At 35.7% G+C, this 16,972-nt stretch overlaps 1 protein-coding gene and 1 non-coding gene across 5 annotated transcripts; both read right to left on the bottom strand.

Annotated features, from left to right (window-relative positions):
• Positions 1-957: 957 nt before the first annotated feature.
• TRNAT-AGU (transfer RNA threonine (anticodon AGU)) lies at positions 958-1,031 on the bottom strand. The gene has a single exon. It is a non-coding gene; the product is annotated as a tRNA-Thr (tRNA).
• Positions 1,032-1,304: 273 nt separating this feature from the next.
• LOC149020745 (E3 ubiquitin-protein ligase RGLG2-like) lies at positions 1,305-9,420 on the bottom strand. 4 transcript variants are annotated; one of them, XM_089148962.1, is made up of 13 exons: positions 9,312-9,395; positions 9,089-9,139; positions 8,132-8,468; positions 6,297-6,381; positions 6,079-6,219; positions 5,874-5,987; positions 5,697-5,794; positions 3,429-3,508; positions 3,242-3,347; positions 3,014-3,141; positions 2,623-2,866; positions 2,219-2,275; positions 1,305-2,134 (listed from the first exon to the last, which is right to left on the bottom strand). In XM_089148962.1, exons 3-13 carry the CDS (start codon positions 8,390-8,392, stop codon positions 2,054-2,056), a joined length of 1,395 nt encoding a protein of 464 aa, XP_089005088.1. In that variant the 5' UTR covers positions 8,393-8,468; positions 9,089-9,139; positions 9,312-9,395; the 3' UTR covers positions 1,305-2,053. The 4 variants fall into 4 exon arrangements, with proteins under 4 accessions (XP_089005088.1, XP_089005086.1, XP_089005087.1 ...); XM_089148960.1 differs by lacking the exon at positions 9,089-9,139 and having other exon boundaries at positions 8,132-8,771; positions 9,312-9,420; XM_089148961.1 differs by lacking the exon at positions 9,089-9,139 and having other exon boundaries at positions 8,132-8,533; positions 9,312-9,420.
• Positions 9,421-16,972: the final 7,552 nt, after the last annotated feature.

The following is a 16,972-nucleotide window of genomic DNA, read 5'->3' as shown; positions in this document are numbered from 1 at the left end:
GTGCTGCGTAGTACCATGCTGTTGTCACAGTCAAGATCAAAATCTCGATCGTCGACAACACATGTTGCACATTAAATGTGTAGCATTGAAGTTCGAGCGCAACAATTACCACCACACTTTCTCATGGAATGGAGAAAAAAACAAATAAAAAATAAAAACAAAGAAAAAACAACAACAATAACCACCAACAGATGAGTTCATTCACAATTAGGCAATCTTCCCAAGAGTGGTTTCTGATGTATAGCCATGAAGGCCAAGACTCATGTAGGGCTTATCAATATATTTCAGAGGAGATGGAGTGACCTGCGTGAGCAAATAATTCCCAGCGAAGAGATCAGCAATATAGGGTTTACCCTCCTTCAATCTCTTGTAAAGGTTACTCCATGAAAACCTGACTAAAGAAGAGACCACCTTAGCTTTTCTCCTCATGAACCTTCTTAATCCTGGAATTCGAATTTTTGGCCTCTTCTTACCAGCTCTCTTTCTGATCGTGGACCATCTACTCACTCTCCAGTTCACATTCCATTCTTCTGCTTTTGCGTCTTCTACCTCTTTATCACCATCTTCATCAACAAACCCACCTTCATTTTTCAATCTCTTATAAGAGAGCTTCATGGTTGACGCCATTTGAGCACCAGACAAACAATTGCTTTACGGGGAAAAGAAGAACCCAGATGAGCCTTTGGAATAGCAAACTAGACATAGAGGAAGAGAAGTAGAGAAGAAGAAAAAGTGAATAATAGTTGCAGAAGCTGTTGTTGGTGGCTATTAAAAGCGTTAATTGGAAGCTAGCAAGGATGCCGGAATAAGTTGGTAAGCGACTAAGCGTAGCCTGTCAGTGCTCATTTAATGCTTCACTTTTACTTTGGAATGTAGAAGTAAATCCACAAAATGACAGCCATGATTTATGGAGTAATTTGAGATTATTAATTAAAAAATTAAAATAAAATTTTATTTTGCTTTCATTGAGAGTTGAACTCAAGACCTCCCGCTTACTAAACGGGTGCTCTAACCAACTGAGCTATGAAAGCTTGTGTTTTACATTTTGGAAAAATACAAATGTGATCGGTGCAACGTCAGCCGACGGGGAGCTTTCAGAGTCGCCCTCACCCAACCCTTTTTTCTCTCTCCCCATAATTTTATACCATACCATAACACCAGTATGGGTCGCGAATGGTGATGCATAAACATTGAACTCCAAATCCCTATCAGTATTCAGTTCTACCATGGAACCTGAACCGTACTGTAAACTTTTTCTCGCATCTCACACCGTCTCGGCCATGAGCGTAACGTACCGACACATTACTCGGCCTTCTGTGCTGGAAGGAATGATTCAAATGGTAAGGCACGTTCCTAAAGCTGTTTCTCTCGTTAGGGTTTCCACCGGCGACTAAAACCCTACCGTCAGGGAGAACAACCGCCGATTAGTGATACATTCTGGCAATGTCGGTAGCACGGAGGACTGTGAGGAACCTCCTCCACTGATGGCGCTTACAATATAATACTACGAAGGATTCAAACTTCGGTTTGAAGCTAAGGGTTGGAATCAAGAATTGCTTCAACCTTTTCGTTATTAGCTTGGAGCTTCTTGTGTGAGTGACTGAGCCTGACGGGGCTACGGGTTGTGCATGACACTATGACAGCATGAGGCTAAGGAGGCCTCTATATTCGTGTTTGGACGTTCCCTCCTTATTAGGCGTTCATGCGTTTGAAGCTGTGGGAGGAAAGCTTTGGATGTTCTTGCCAAGTAAAGCTTAAGAAAAGAAAAAAGAAAAGAAAGCCTGAAACATCTGCCACCATCATGGGGTTATTAAACACAATAACTATTCAAGAAATGTAATGTAAAAACAAACAGATCTCAAACAACTGATGTATGTACAAGTGGGACAATCAGATTTCCTTAGATTCATGCCGTCCACCCTCGCTATGGACATCGTCTTGTCATGATATTCAGCTAGCACGTAAGGTTACTACCCAGAGCCAAAAGAATGTACAAATAGGTGCCAATACTAATTGCTGGTGGTTCACAAATCATATTGTATGGTGAAGTCTTTCAGTAGAGCTTTATTCGAGTATGTATGGAACTCCGGCAGATGGGGCAGAACTCAAGATCTTGACCACAGTCACAACAGGTCTGCACAAGATGATTAAGACAAGTCAACCCTCGCCCATGCCTTCAAATCTCACAGACTACATAAGTACTACATGTATGAATTACCTGATGCCCGCAACCAAAAGCCATATCTTTAGGATTACTAAGGCAGATAGGGCAGAGCTGTTCAACATCCGAAAAAAAATATTAATGCTATTTAAAGGATTCAGATCAAATGATACTAAAATGTAAAATTTATGACTTCATAGCAGTATATAAAGCTAAAAGATTATCTGAACTGTTCCCAAAAAGAAAAAATCACTTCCCCAAGAAAAGATACCCTTCCCCTCTATCTTATTAAGGAAAATAAAATCCAAAGCACCATTTCCACTATTCCAGGTTTCTCATCAAAACCCTCCAGGGAAGAGATCTTTTCCCACCGTGGTTAAAAGAAACAATTTTCATAAGACGCATAAGACTCTTCTGAGGAGAAAGTTACTACTAGAACCTAAACGGGACCATGAAAATACCTGGCTATCATAAGCAGAACTTGTAGGAGGAGCTGCACTGTAAGGAGAAGCTGCACTGTAAGTCTTTTCAGTTTCATAATAAGCAGGTTCTCTCTGCTGGAAACTACTCTGTCTCTGCTGGAAACTACTTTGCCTCTGTTGGAAACTACTTGAACGAGAAGTAGGTTTGGTGTTGCCAAACGAAGCTGCACCATAGACAGGTGTGGGTAGAGGAACCCTGTCTGGAGCCTCCCCTCTTCGGCGACTGCTTTAGCAAATCAGAAAATCAGAGCAATTATATTGAGCCTAAAACAACAGATACATGTTTCGTTGCCAAAGGAGGAGAGACGAAAAAGTGCATAAGATCTGATGATAAGAGCTTTAAAATCCAACAAACAGAATGCAGGATTACCCCAGTATGTTGAGCTCTAATGTCGCCTTATACTGAGAAGGTATTTCCATCAAGGCAGCAAGAGCAAACTCTGTTTCTTTCCTGGAAACTGGCACATTCTTCAACATTATCTCCGTAAAATTCACAAACTGAAAATCACACAATAGCCATTTCCTATTCAGCATTTACTGACAATACCAAAAACCAATGAACTAAAGGAAGATAGAATTTCCGGATCACATTTTTTACCTGGAAATTGTCGAAGGCTCGAGCAGGGATATTGTCATCAAATTCCCTCATCATATCCCAAGGTCCGTCTCCAACTCCAACTAAAATTATTGACAAAGGATACTCACTGTGCAGGAGATATTAAACTGTTAATAAGAATGTGGATTTAAATTTTTTCTTCAGGGCCATTAATGAAACAATGTACCACCTTGCTTTCACGATAGTTTCAACAGTTTTTTGCTCTTGTGGACTTAGCTGGCCATTCTCCGTATCAACACTTCTTGTTACCTGTGAAATCCAGGGTTTATATCAGATGTAACTGTTGGACTAGCTGGAAAGTACAATAGCCTAATACATAATGGATGGGCATTCATCCTTCTTTGCAATACATAATCATGCTCAACTGTTCTATTTTATTTGGTTTTCCATACAGTTTCGTGGACATTCAGACTTTCCCACTACCAACCCTAGTTGTCCAGGCATTCCTTAGAGAGACAACTGCCAAACTTTTTAAAATCTAAAAAGGGGGAAATTAGGGGTTGGCCTATTTTTTTGTTGTTGGGGGGTTGTGTTTGTTGGGTGGGGAGTAGATGGGTTGGGGATTTTGAGTGCAGAAGAGAGAAAAAGGGAAAAGAGGATAAAAACAATTGAATAAGAATTATTCATCCAAATAAAATAAAAAAGGAAAAAAAAAAAAATATTGAAACAAGAATCAGAACATTTATTTTACTTTATTTTTTTTTTGGGGGGGGGTGTTTGTTGGGTGGGGAATAGATGGGTTGGGGATGTGGAGTGCAGAAGATATAAAAAAGGAAAAGAGGATAAAAACAATTGAATAAGAATTTTATTCATCCAAAAAAAAAAAAGGAATGAGAAAATAAATCTTGAAACAAGTATCAGAACATAAATCTGGTCAGGTCTTCAAATAAGGCATTGCCTTGGCCTTGCCCCCACAATGCTGAGCACCCTGGTGCCTCACGACCACCATGCCATGCCCAGCACCAAGAAACCTATGCTATCAACTTCTAATAATTGCAACAAGTCATGACCTGATGTGATCACATTACATGAAAAGCTACCCCCAAGATACACTACATTGTAAGCACTACACATGAAAGAAGTACTCCACCTTTTATCACACTTTTTAAGTGGGGCAATCACATTTGAATTCTGCCATTTTGATCCCTCTTGAATTCTGTTCATGTGAAATATAGACTATGTTTCCTTAACTAAATGAAAACAGTACAAGTAACCATGTCCAAAAATTTAGTAATAACAGTCAAGGCCACCAAAAGAAATTGTAGCAATCAATAAACCACAAACTTAGATTTAGAACAACTGAGATTATCTAATAAAGGAAGCTTTAAAGAAGATGACGCGAGTAACTAAAACCAGCCTGAAACATGAAAGCAGTGTTTCAGAAGACCAACAAAGATTTGTGCTGGGAAGGTCATGACAGAAGTTATATGGTTCTTGGGAGACTAAAAAATAGAACGAGAATCTAGGAAAAAACCACCAAATGGCTTATATTTAAAACACTTATCGTGAAATCTCCAGAGTGTTGACTTGGTGGGAGTCAGGGAAGAAAAAGTTTGAGTAAATGTGTGGACTAATGAAAGATATGCATAATGGTGCAGAGGTTACTGATAAGCATAACAACTGGGATAGGGTGGGATAGTGAATTCCACAAATAATTGGATTACATCAAGGATCAGCATTGAGCTTGTATTTGTTTGCAACAATCACTCATGAGATTGAGTAGAGACATTAAATATTAAGTCACTTGGTCTGGACTAATTTCTGATGATATGCTACTAGCGAATGAAATAAAAGCAGGGTTAAAATGCCAAGTTGGAATATCAAGAGCCACCTTAAAACCAAAAAGGTTACATGCTAACTGGTAAGTAAAACAAAAATGGACCATACAGTGAGTAACTTCAGTAACAATAGGAGTATAGGACCGACAGTGGGAGTGGTGAAAAATCGACGAAGAGAGACTGTAAAGTGATAACTTAAAAGTACCCGTGTTAACATGTTCAATCATAGGTAAAAAACAAGAAATAGAGGATGCAACTTCACAAAATAATGGCAGACAATGGATGAAGTGAAGAGGTGCATCATAAGTATTTGGAAAAGGGAAATTCTATATGACCAACAAGAAGGTAAGAGAAGGCTAGGTTTCATTGAGTTAAACACAACTGAACTCAAATTTGAACTACAAGAATTAACTAATATGTTGAATGAAAAGTCACTGATTACCCAACAACTGAAACATGGAAAAATGAAGTGAAGTAAAATGCAGTCTCTCATCAAACAACCTCATAATGCACTGTCAGAACCCACACATGGCATGGTAGCTTACAACCATGCAACATACGCACTGTCAAAGTTGAAGTAAAATAAGCATCCCACAGAAGAACAGTTCCTTGTTTAACTGAAAGTAGAAGAATAAACCAATAAAAGGAAAGGAGGGTACCTGCCCATCAGCTATTATCAATAAAACATGGTACTGGCCACCACTTTGCTCAACAATAGTCATAGCCATTTCAATAATTGGAGCAAATGATGTTGGTCCTGCCATAGGAAACAGAAAACCATGAACTAAATTGCTCACTTCTCTAAAACAATAACAATATAATGGAGAAAGTCAAACCTGCCAATCGTAAATTAGGGACTATTTCCTTGTATCGAGTCAATGCTTCCTCAAACCCATTACAGGGCCTTTCATCAGGATAGAAGCTAAAGACATCTTGATCATGTGTTGATGCTGCCAAAATATAGAAAAGAGTACATAAGTAATCTATCACCATATAAAGTTCACTCCAAAATCCATCAAAGCATGATCATGAGAAAACTACCATCTCCAAATCCAAAACATGGTATCAAATTATCCTCATCAAAAGCAGTTAACGTTCTTCCAATGATGGATATTGCTTGCTCGTAGGGATTTAGAGTGTCTCCAATATGATGCAAGCTTCGCCGATTGAATGACCTAGCTCCTAATATAAAAGGCAATGTCAAATTTGTTGCATTACCACTAATTAAAAAAGTTTCAAAACATAAAGATGATTCGAACCTGTCCACTCATTGCTCTTAGTGAAGTCAATACCAACAATGAGATTAGAAGACTCTAGACCAGCATGTGCGAGAGCCTCTGTGACCTGTTGAGCAGATTGGTTGTTCCAGGATTAGTTTAAGATAATGATGATCAAACCGTGTCCTACGCTCATACCAATGGCATTCAAAAGAGATACACAACTTCATATAAGAACTTTAAGCTATATATGCTACATTAAACCCTGTCAGCCCTGTCCAACAAGAAGAAATTATAGAACGATTGCATCAACAAACTGGAAAGATAAAATTAGATATGAAATCAAAAAGAAGAAAGTAATTTCAGTCCACCACAACATTTCCAATCTCAGGTCAACCAGGATGATCTGACAGATTGAACTGGGACCTAGATGCTTCCTCGCATTGGTCTTGAGAATGACCACTCCTTGACATTACACACAAGACTAGAATGAAAGGGTTTACCCCCAAAAATAAAAGAAATAGAACGGAAGGACTGAGAATCACTTCAAACCCCATCCGTGGGTTCAAAAACCAAAAATCAATCTAATATTAATAACTCCTACAGAGGGGACCATTTAAATTTTTTTTTAAACAATATATCACCAAAATCTTTAGTTAACATTTTACTTGTTAACCCGTCCAACAGAAACAGCTCATGCTGGCTATATTTTGAAGGAATTTCTACACATCATCCAACTAAATGGGGTCAGAATGCCAACTTTGTTTCACCATTTAAATTCCACGTATGTGGATTAGCTCTATGTTTCCATTGAGTCGTTACCTATGGTAAGCAACAGTATGATCAGGGCTCTAGTAAGCAGTTGTATGACAAGATAAAACTACTGCCCATACAACCCCTTTGTAATGTAGAAAATCACACAGTTATCTTTTGCTTGTCGCATTGATTGTCATCAAAATGTCCCCAGCTCTAAGTTGGCCCATAATTCATGGAACATAAGCCTTTTACATTTTCAGTAATTTCACTGTTAGAATTCAGAGAATTTGCAGGCTGCTAGGTGATATTATTTGGGCATAAAAAATTCCTTATGCCAATCTCTGAATCTTACCTATTGAATGTGCATAATTTTTGTTGTGGCATGGCAATTTCTTCCAGAAAGCATGCCCTGTAACATTATCAAGAAATCCCATGAGAAGTAAACTCAACTCATACAGACAATTTTCTTCCTCATTCCCACAACTCAACTTTCTCTTCAATGATGACTTACGATAAAAGAAATAGTCATTAAGGCAATCGATGACCCATCTAAATGACCATATGTAGTTATACATGCCTGATTCTAGTACTCTGCCAAAAAAGGTAAGCTTAATGTGCACCAAAATTCTCGACATCCAATGCATCCTCAGCCAACATAACTGTCAAATTCTATAACCCAATTAGGCTAATCACAAAGTGTGAACCATGTCAGCTTCCAAAGGACTACAGCATAAGATGAAGACTTCAGATCAGGAACGGCAAAATATCGCCAAGAGTGCAGGAGTCCTCCAAACTCGCCCAAACCCCCCTTTCATTAGAAAGGATTCTAATAACTGGCCCAATGAATAAAAACTCCTAACTCACCACAAGAGGAGGCTGGCTGAAGTTCTCAATTCAAGTATCTATTTACAGCATTAGCAAGCCTTATGTATCTGAATACTTTAAGCATACAGAAGCCCCTCAATTCTGTTACGATGTCCCTCCATTTAAGTAACTTTTACATGATTCTAGCGCCAAAGTTAGACATCAAAGGAAACACTGAAAAGGAAATAATTGAGATCCTACCCAAGGATCCAACAACAAAAGAAAGAAATGTCAACTAAAAGAGAACATGGCCTAACCTGTTCCAAGGATTGGTAATTGTCAGCTATCCTTGAATATTTCCTCTCCAATTTCTTTCTTGGATGACCCCGATTATCATATGATGCAGCCGGGGTGCCATAGTATTGCTGAGGCGCATAGTGCTGCGGGGTCGCGTAGGATGGGGGTGGTTGAGTATATGGGGATTGCGGCGGATAGCCATGATGATTATAGGACGAACTCGACCCAAACGAAGAAGAGTGTCTCCAACTCGAACGCTCCTTTGAGCTTTTGCCTCCCATCAAATTCAGTAATCTACTGAAACACTCCGATATGCTAAAAATTTGACCTCTCTCCTCCGCAGCCGAAGCCCTCAAACTAATAGAAGTAATTAAGCCAACCAACAAGAAAGCAACCAGCCACCATAAGGAACCTAACACAAGCTGGAAGAGAAACATGCAACTTCGAACTAGTAAGTTGCAACAGCATATAAACTAATTGCTATTCAAATTATCAAACAAGACGGTGGAAAGGTAAATGCAGAAATTTCCTCAGATTTGATAGAAAAGAATGATTCTTTATGCAGCAGATTCAACGCTCTCTTCTCCTCTCCTCACGCTATGTACATAATTTGCTCAACAAAAACAAGTTACAGCAAAGAACAGCACTATCCTCGGGAATCTGAAACAAATACGAAATAAGTAGCTAAAAACGAAAATCAGAACGGAGAAGCAACATTAGGGGAGAACAAATAAATGCCCTTCCGTCCAAATTCTTCCCATCATATAATAACTCAAAAACAAAAATACTATGGCTGTTGAACAGAACAACGCGCTTAGTCTTCCAAGGAAAAATAAATAAAAATAAATAAAAAAGAAGAAAAAACTGCAAGTGATTTAAACAGTATGCATTTCTTGAGTAAAAAATAAAGCAGGGAAATGAAAGACCGACTGAGTCTAAAAACTCTTAGAAAAACAGTTAAAAGTAGGTCAACTAACGATTCTTCACAATTTGACTTTAATTCTATGTGAATCAAAAAGGCTTAAGTCCTGCACAGAAATAAAAATCCAAAATCTGAGGCTCAGTTAACCTTAATCCGCTAATTTTGCATATAAATCATGTGCAAGAATTTTCAATAAAAGCAATAGATCCTTAGATCTTTAGAACAATTTCAACTTGTACAGATTCACCATTTTCATAGTTATAATTTACACTACATACCTGCTATCGAGCGCCGCTCTTTGAAGTTTCCAGGGGAAGAAACGCAGTGAGAGAGACAGAGACTGAGACCGCTGGAGAGAGAGAATAAATAATGGGCAATATCTATCAACTGAAAAGAGAGAAAAAGAGAATTATATGGATAGACACCCTATTGATCGAGTGATATGCCACGTGGCATATAAGCTTGAACAGATCTACGAACATCATGTTTACAGTTTACGTGTAGGTTTCGGTAAACAAATTTGACACGTTGATGAAATAATTTGGGGAAGCTAACGCACGTATGAATGTCTTCATTGAACGTTTCTAAATATTTACCATCAAATTTGATGGATTATAGATCAATAGATTTCTTTAGATTAGTTATGTTAACCTTCTATTATCTCTTGCTATTTAAATGATATTAAAGTTTCAAAATAAAATAAAATAAACACACAAAGGAACCTTTAATGGTAACCTTTTATCAGTGTCTCTTCTTTAGAAACCATCAGTGACTTTATGGGCTTGTTGAGATATCTAGTTTTGGTTATTGAGTGTTCTTCTTTCAAGCAGTTAGAGTTTTGGAGTTCTTGAAATCTGTGGTTTTGGTTCTTGAATTTCTTTCCCGTTTCTGACGAAATCGGTTTCTAATATTTATTGGTCTTCCTCCATTCCACTGCAGATTATTCTGAATGTGGTTTTGTCCCTTCCACTAAAACTTACTGGTTCAAACTATTTGTTACAAATGTTTTAGTTTTCTTCTCTTCTGAAAGGCCATGGTCTCTTCTGCCAATATTGGGTAGGGGTTGGTTTTCAAAAGGTATGAAATCATCAAACGGAAAACCTTCAATTCAAATCTTCAAAAACCCATTAAATATGTTCAAACCCAATAAAAAACACTTTGAAACATGTCGTTGCCGGAGAACCCTAGAGAAACTCATTTCCATGGGGCAAAGGTTACTCGACTTTCTCCACGTAAGTTAATAAAATAAAATAAAAAACAAACGAAAATCATCAAGCGAATAACCTTCAACTCAAATCTTAAAAAGCCATTAAATATGTTCAAACTGAATCAAGAACACGTATGAAACACGCCATCCCGATGAACCCTAAAGAACCTCCTTTCCAAAGGATGGAGGTTATTCGACTTTCTCTTGTAAGTTTAAAATATATAAGAAAAATAAAAATAAAAACGGTGATAGCCGGTGATGAAAATTATCCGTAGTGAGGACAAATCTAAATCTTTAACGAATGGTTCAAATTTAGTTTAATAGATTTAAAGGTAAGATCTCAATGAGGGTGTAGTAAAGTCATCCCACGCGTACGTCAACTACAATAATTTGTACATCACGGGCTCCATTATAATTGACTAAATCGATTACGGAAAAAAGGGGGTTTTCTTTTCTTTACCTTTAAAACGAAGTGAAAGTGAAAGCGGAGTTGCAAAGGCGGAAGTTGCCAAGAAGGTCCAATTTCCATCACGTTTCCCAGCAAAAAGCATTTAAATAGAGACTTGTTTTGACTGTTCGTATCAAATCAAGCGTCGATGATTCCTGGTTTCCAGGTCATTTCCGACTACAACAAATCGTTAAGACACGTCACGTTCAGCCGTTCAGTTTGTGAGCTGTCGGTGTTTTGGCCACTTGTTTGTTTTTCAGCCGTTGATTACGGATCCCGTGACTTCGTAGAGCCGATGACGATGGACGACTTGAATCCGGATCATCACGACTCGGACGACTTTCGATGTTACACTGGACTGGACGTTTCTCTAGTTATTACCGTCCACATCAACCGTCGTCTTTCAACTTTGACCTCTGACTTTTTATTTTTATTTTTATTTTTTAATTAATTAATTTCGACGTCGCGTCTTTAATACGATTTTGTTACGAGACCACCGTAGGAATCTGAGGGGGCGTATTCACAACTGGAGGATGATGGTTGAGCCTTGGGGCATGGTTTTATTTATTTATTATTATTTTTTTGTTTGGATAGAAAGCAAATTTCATTGGAAAGGGTAAAGCGGACAATCAGCATTTAAGGGAACATATACGTATCTCGCCAAGCCAGGTAGAGAACGATGCCCAAACCATCTTGCTTGTCTGATTGCGACATCTTCCTTGTCCATTTTTAATCGAAAAAATTACATAATTGGCCACATCTAAGTTTCCTATAACAAAACTAGACATTGATGTTTGGAATTATAAAAATTTTCATTTTATTGACAACTATCCATCAGTTTTTATATTTATATGAATTATTTTATTTTTCTTTTACCATATATAATAAGTGTGTTCACATTTAATTAGTCAATGCCAACTGAGCTCATCTTTGATAGCCATGTCAACCTTTTTATCTATAACTTCTTCGAAATTTTCACATACCACCACCAGAAGATTACTCAATTGTCCATGATCAATATATTTAATAAATCACTATAAAAATATCAATTATTTAAATTTAATTGAAAAAATCATATAAGTCATCAAGAGGTCAGGCTTTTCTTCAAATATAATAATATTTAAAAATATCTGTTAAGAACCTCAAAAATTTACTTCTTCCCCAACCCCTATAAAAAAAAAGTAAAAAAATAAGTTGTTCTCAGAACAGCTAATCAAATGTTGGAACTCACTTACAAAGTAGTCTGTCCTTATATTTTGTGGAATTAATTATTAAACTATTTTATAAGAAAAACAATAAAATCTGAATTTAGACAATTTAACTCGTAACCTTGTACAAACCAAACCAAATCAAATTGTGAATTTAATAAGCTTTCTTGGGTGGTAGGTAGTAGGATGGATTGCTTGCTTTGAGGTTGCATAAATAAAGGGAGAATGAAAGTGATCACATGGAGAGGATTCCTTGTGTCCACCGTAGAAAATAAGAAGTGGAGATTTCTCTCATGTGATTCGTCAGAAGTCAAATTCACGTATAATTGTCGTGTCATTAAAGTATGAATCAATCACTCTAGTGGAACCTTTTTTAAAAAAAATAAAGGTTGCTTTGGGGTTAGTGGAGTTTAGTTTCGTTTGGTAGTAGTAAAAGACAAAATAACCCATTGGTGATCTAAACTAAGAACACTGACATGTGTGATGACGTGTTTCACAAGAAAACCCGAGGGGAGGGAGAAACAAATTGAAAACACAATTAATAAGTCCCAGATACCACCCTCCCCAAACAACGCACAAGAAGACCACCACCCTTATTTTGTTTTATAAAGCAGAATCCAGAATGGAGTTCGAAAACGACTGAAATTTTAATCTAGAAAACAATTCGTCATGCTATCAATCATTCCGTGCACGTCACAGATACTTATTTTCAAGGATGGATGCTCCAGATAAAAGAGCTGCAACGGATAGAGTCAAGATTTACAGAACATTAAACAATCAACAATTGATATCATCTTTTATTTTCATTATTTTTATTTTTATAATTTTTCTTCACTTGAGATTTGAGAGAACTAAGCATAGGTAATTCACAAATAGCAAAGGAAACTTCGAGGGTGACTTTGTTGGAAAAAAATACCAGCGTTTCTACGTAGGATGTCGGAGTTCGAATCCCCTCAAGGCTATGGGATAAGCTCTACCTATAATATCTCTTGAAGAAGTAGTCAAGATACATGTAAATTGACCCGAATGAACCTCATATCATAAAAAACAATAAAATCCAAAAAGATCTCATTAATGAAAATCCAATAAATTAAGGAAAAGAGTCAAAGGAGTCAATTTGTAATTCACACCGTAAAGGATAAGTCTGTGAATTCAAATTCAAATTCAAATCCACCGTAACTAGTTCTATCATCGATTGATCTTATCTCCAACCGATCAATAAGAGTTTGAGTTATAGTTAAAGTATCAACAAGTTGTAGAGTTTGATTATAAACAATATGTACTTTAAAATCAAATATTTGAATTATAATTTATATAATATTAATATATATAGCTCCCATTCACTAATCCGAGTGTAGAAGAATTTTATCTCAATCGAAATTCTAACTCAAATGCAATAATAATAAAAACTTTTTTTTTATTATTATTTGTAAGAAAATTTTAAAAAGATTGGATGAGACCACAACCCATTGACCTTAGGCTGCGTTTGTTTGTTGGAATAAAGGTGGGGTGGAAAAAAATGGGTAGAAAAATTCTTTAAAAAAGTGTAGATTTTTTACTTTTCCCTTAAATTCAAAAATGATAGATTGTTTGGTTGTTTGGGATGAGAAAGTGAGAGACAAATTTTTTTTTTTTGTTTTTTTGGTAACGGATAAGTTTTCTTGAATCAAGAAAACTTGTCTCCGCCTACTTTCTCACCCCAAACCATTTTAAAACCCTACATATTTAGTGGAACTTTGTGGAAAAATTGGAAAAAGTAAAAAGTGGGACCCAGCACTATCATTTTTTCACAAAATCCTTTTATTTTCTTTATTTCTCCCTCACCCCTCTAATTACACTTGAGGTCCACATGTTTTTTTTCCCACTCCACCTTTACAAATAAACGCAACCTTAGGGAAGCTCCACCCTTAATTGTGAGCCAACCTTTTATCTTATTACTAAGAACCTCCCTAACTACTTAGATATAATGTTGCTCTGAGAACACCAAGTCATAATGTCCTTCCAAGCAACTATTTAATGACAACAATAATTAGGTAACGGTTTGGTTGGTGAACAATGGACTTTTCGTCCTACACTCCTACATACTAAAATGTTTTGGTATTTATTTTCTTTTTTTTTTTTTTTTATATTTTTTTTTTTTTTTTTTTTTTTTTTTAAAAAAAATTTTTTTTTTTTTTTTTTTTTTTTTTTTTTAAAAAAATTTTTTTTTTTTTTTTTTTTTTTTTTTAAAAAATTTTTTTTTTAACCATATCCTATTATAGATTATTTACAAAAATTTATTTTTATCTTGACAATTAAGGGTGTCAATTGGTACGTTTCGGTAATTCGGTACGGTATCAACTTTGAATATCGAAAACCAAAACCGTACCGTACCAAATTTATATGGTACAGTAAATGTTCGGTATGGTTTTGATATTTGTAAAAACAGTTCAGTGCAGTTTTGGTATTAAATCGGTGTGAAAAAACGATTTAAAACACGATACCTAGTGCAGTACAATTTTAGTATGAACGAACCTATGCCACTTTTGTTATTAGTTCATTAATATCCTAATGAAAATTGCAATTAAACAATCGATAGAATATGATATTAAGAGAGACAAAACAAGTAAATATAAGAAGATGAGTGAAGGACAAAACAAAAAGCTAAAACATAGAATTAGGGATAGGGTAAATGTAAAGTGGTTTTTATCATAAAATTAAATTTATATTCCTTAAATTGGAACCTTACCGAAGAAATTCGGTTTCGTATGTACCATACCGAATTTCGAATGGTGCGGTACAATACAGTTTTAGATGATATGGTGTAATTTTAGACGACACGATTTGATACAGTTAAATGATTTCAATACACAATTGACACTCTTATTGACAATAGTTGTAATGAGCATTTGTTTCTATATATTACCAAACAAATATGGGTTTGGTAATAACATTATTTATTATAATATATTAGAAAAACATATCCTTTCCTATCTATTATATCTTAGATGCTAGTTGATTCATCTAAAAACCATTACCAACTAATATCGTAATTAGAAAATATTATAAACCTATTTACAACTATTCACTTATCAAACCTATTTTTCATTACATAATTCAACAATAATTATCAAGTAGTTTTTAGTATAAAATTGTTTTTAAAAAGAGCAAAAATATAATGAAAATTAACTTTAAAAAAATGCAATAATTCAACCTTGAGCAAGAGATTAAGAAAAGAAGACAGCTACTGTGCAGCAGATAGTAAAAAAATACTATTATTCTTTAAGAGATGCTTAATAGATATTTGATCAGCTACTACAAGCACAGTTTGGATTCTCCTTTCACATGAAGAGAAATTTTTTTCAATTTAGATGATTAGCTTCATGACATTTATTTTAGTATAAAAATAAAATCTTCATTTAAATGAGGGAAAGAAAGATTTGAATTATCTGCGCTTTTTGTTGGTGATTTTTCTTTTTCTCCAATTTTTTTCTGATGAACTGGTTTAACAGTGATTAGGCCCAACTCTGAAATCAGCGCCATCATCTTCGGTGAAGTGCTTCATAACAAGTCTTCGTTTGCCACGTCATTGTGGACTTATCTTTTGTCTTATTGATTGCTTTATTTCTTTATTTATTATGATTATTTTTTCTTTGGGGGAAGGGGTAGGTGAAAGTGTAAAGTTATTTTCGTTGAACTGGTTTAGGCTTACTAAAATATGTGGTTGCAAAAACCTAAGCCCATAAAATGTCGTAAAGGACAAGCCCATTTTGGGAAGGCTAAGCCCATAAAATGTCGTATAGCAAGAGCCCATTTTGGGAAAGCTAAGCCCATAAAAAGTCGTAAAGCACGAGCCCATTTTGGGATGGCTTGCAAGCCCAATTGGTCCAACCAGGCCCCCGACCCACAAAGAATCAGGCCTTTAGCCCATGCTGAGGGGACAAACAAAAGCCCTTCTTATCCTCTATCGAGATTCCTGGCTGTTTCATCTCACGCTGCCCATGGAAGGCAACCTTCATGAATTATTATTGAATTAATGACCAACGAGGACATGATGATGCGGGTGACCAACACTGTACCTGTGTGTCCCTTTTTGGCAATTGGGTTGTTGCCTTTTAAGATCCCCCTATGTGCATGGAAAATTTATCAGGTACATTTCTTTGTAGATGTGAGACAAGTGTCCCAGCATCACATCAAATGGTGAAATTCATTTACATGTCACATCAGTCAGTTGGCTGATGTGACAAGTAAATGAATTTCTATCATTTAATGTAATGTTAGGACCATGGAAAGAAAGAAATATCGATGGGATTCGCCCTTCCACTGCGAAATTAAACCAGGGGCGAAACGATATTTACCAGATATTTTCTCGGCGATATCTGGATATCGCGATATTTCGGAAAAATCTATTTTTTAAATTTTTTTGTGTGTGTGATTTTTATACTATTTCTTGCACTTTTTAGGTGATTTCTCTCACGATTGTATCACAATCTTACCAATTTTATCACAATGATTCAAGACTCAAAAGTTAATGTGTTAAATGTAATTTGGAAGAAAATCTACATAGAATAACTTATAAATAGGAAAAAAATTTATAGCAAAATCATCAAGATTAATGAGCAATCTTACCAACTAGTGATCTAGTCCTCAAAAGTCAACATGTCAAATGTGGTTAGGGAAGAATATATATATACATGAAATAATTTATGAAAACAATTTACATTATGAAGATATTTTGTAATAGAATCGTCGGTTAATCTTTCTAACTATGTCCAAATGATTTAGGCCTTAGAAGGTAACACATTAAATGTGTGGCTAGGCAGGAGATTTAAATGGAAATATTTACTAATAAATAATTTAAATTATCAAAGTCAACATGCCAAATGTGATTAGGGAAGAGAGTATACATGAAATAATTTATGGAAACAATTTAAATTATTAATGAATCTTATAAAAGAATCTTCAGAGTGATTTGATAATCGTTCCAATTATGTCCTAATGATGTAGGCCTATAAGGTAATATATTAAATGTGACTAGGTAAGAGAATTTAAATGGAATAATTTTTAGGAAATAATTCAAATTTACCACATATTTGC

This window comes from Hakea prostrata, chromosome 3 (assembly GCF_041222555.1).
Source record: "Hakea prostrata isolate BN-2017 chromosome 3, UWA_Hpros_2, whole genome shotgun sequence".
Lineage (NCBI taxonomy): Eukaryota > Viridiplantae > Streptophyta > Magnoliopsida > Proteales > Proteaceae > Hakea > Hakea prostrata.
This window is presented reverse-complemented; position numbering and strand designations above follow the sequence as displayed.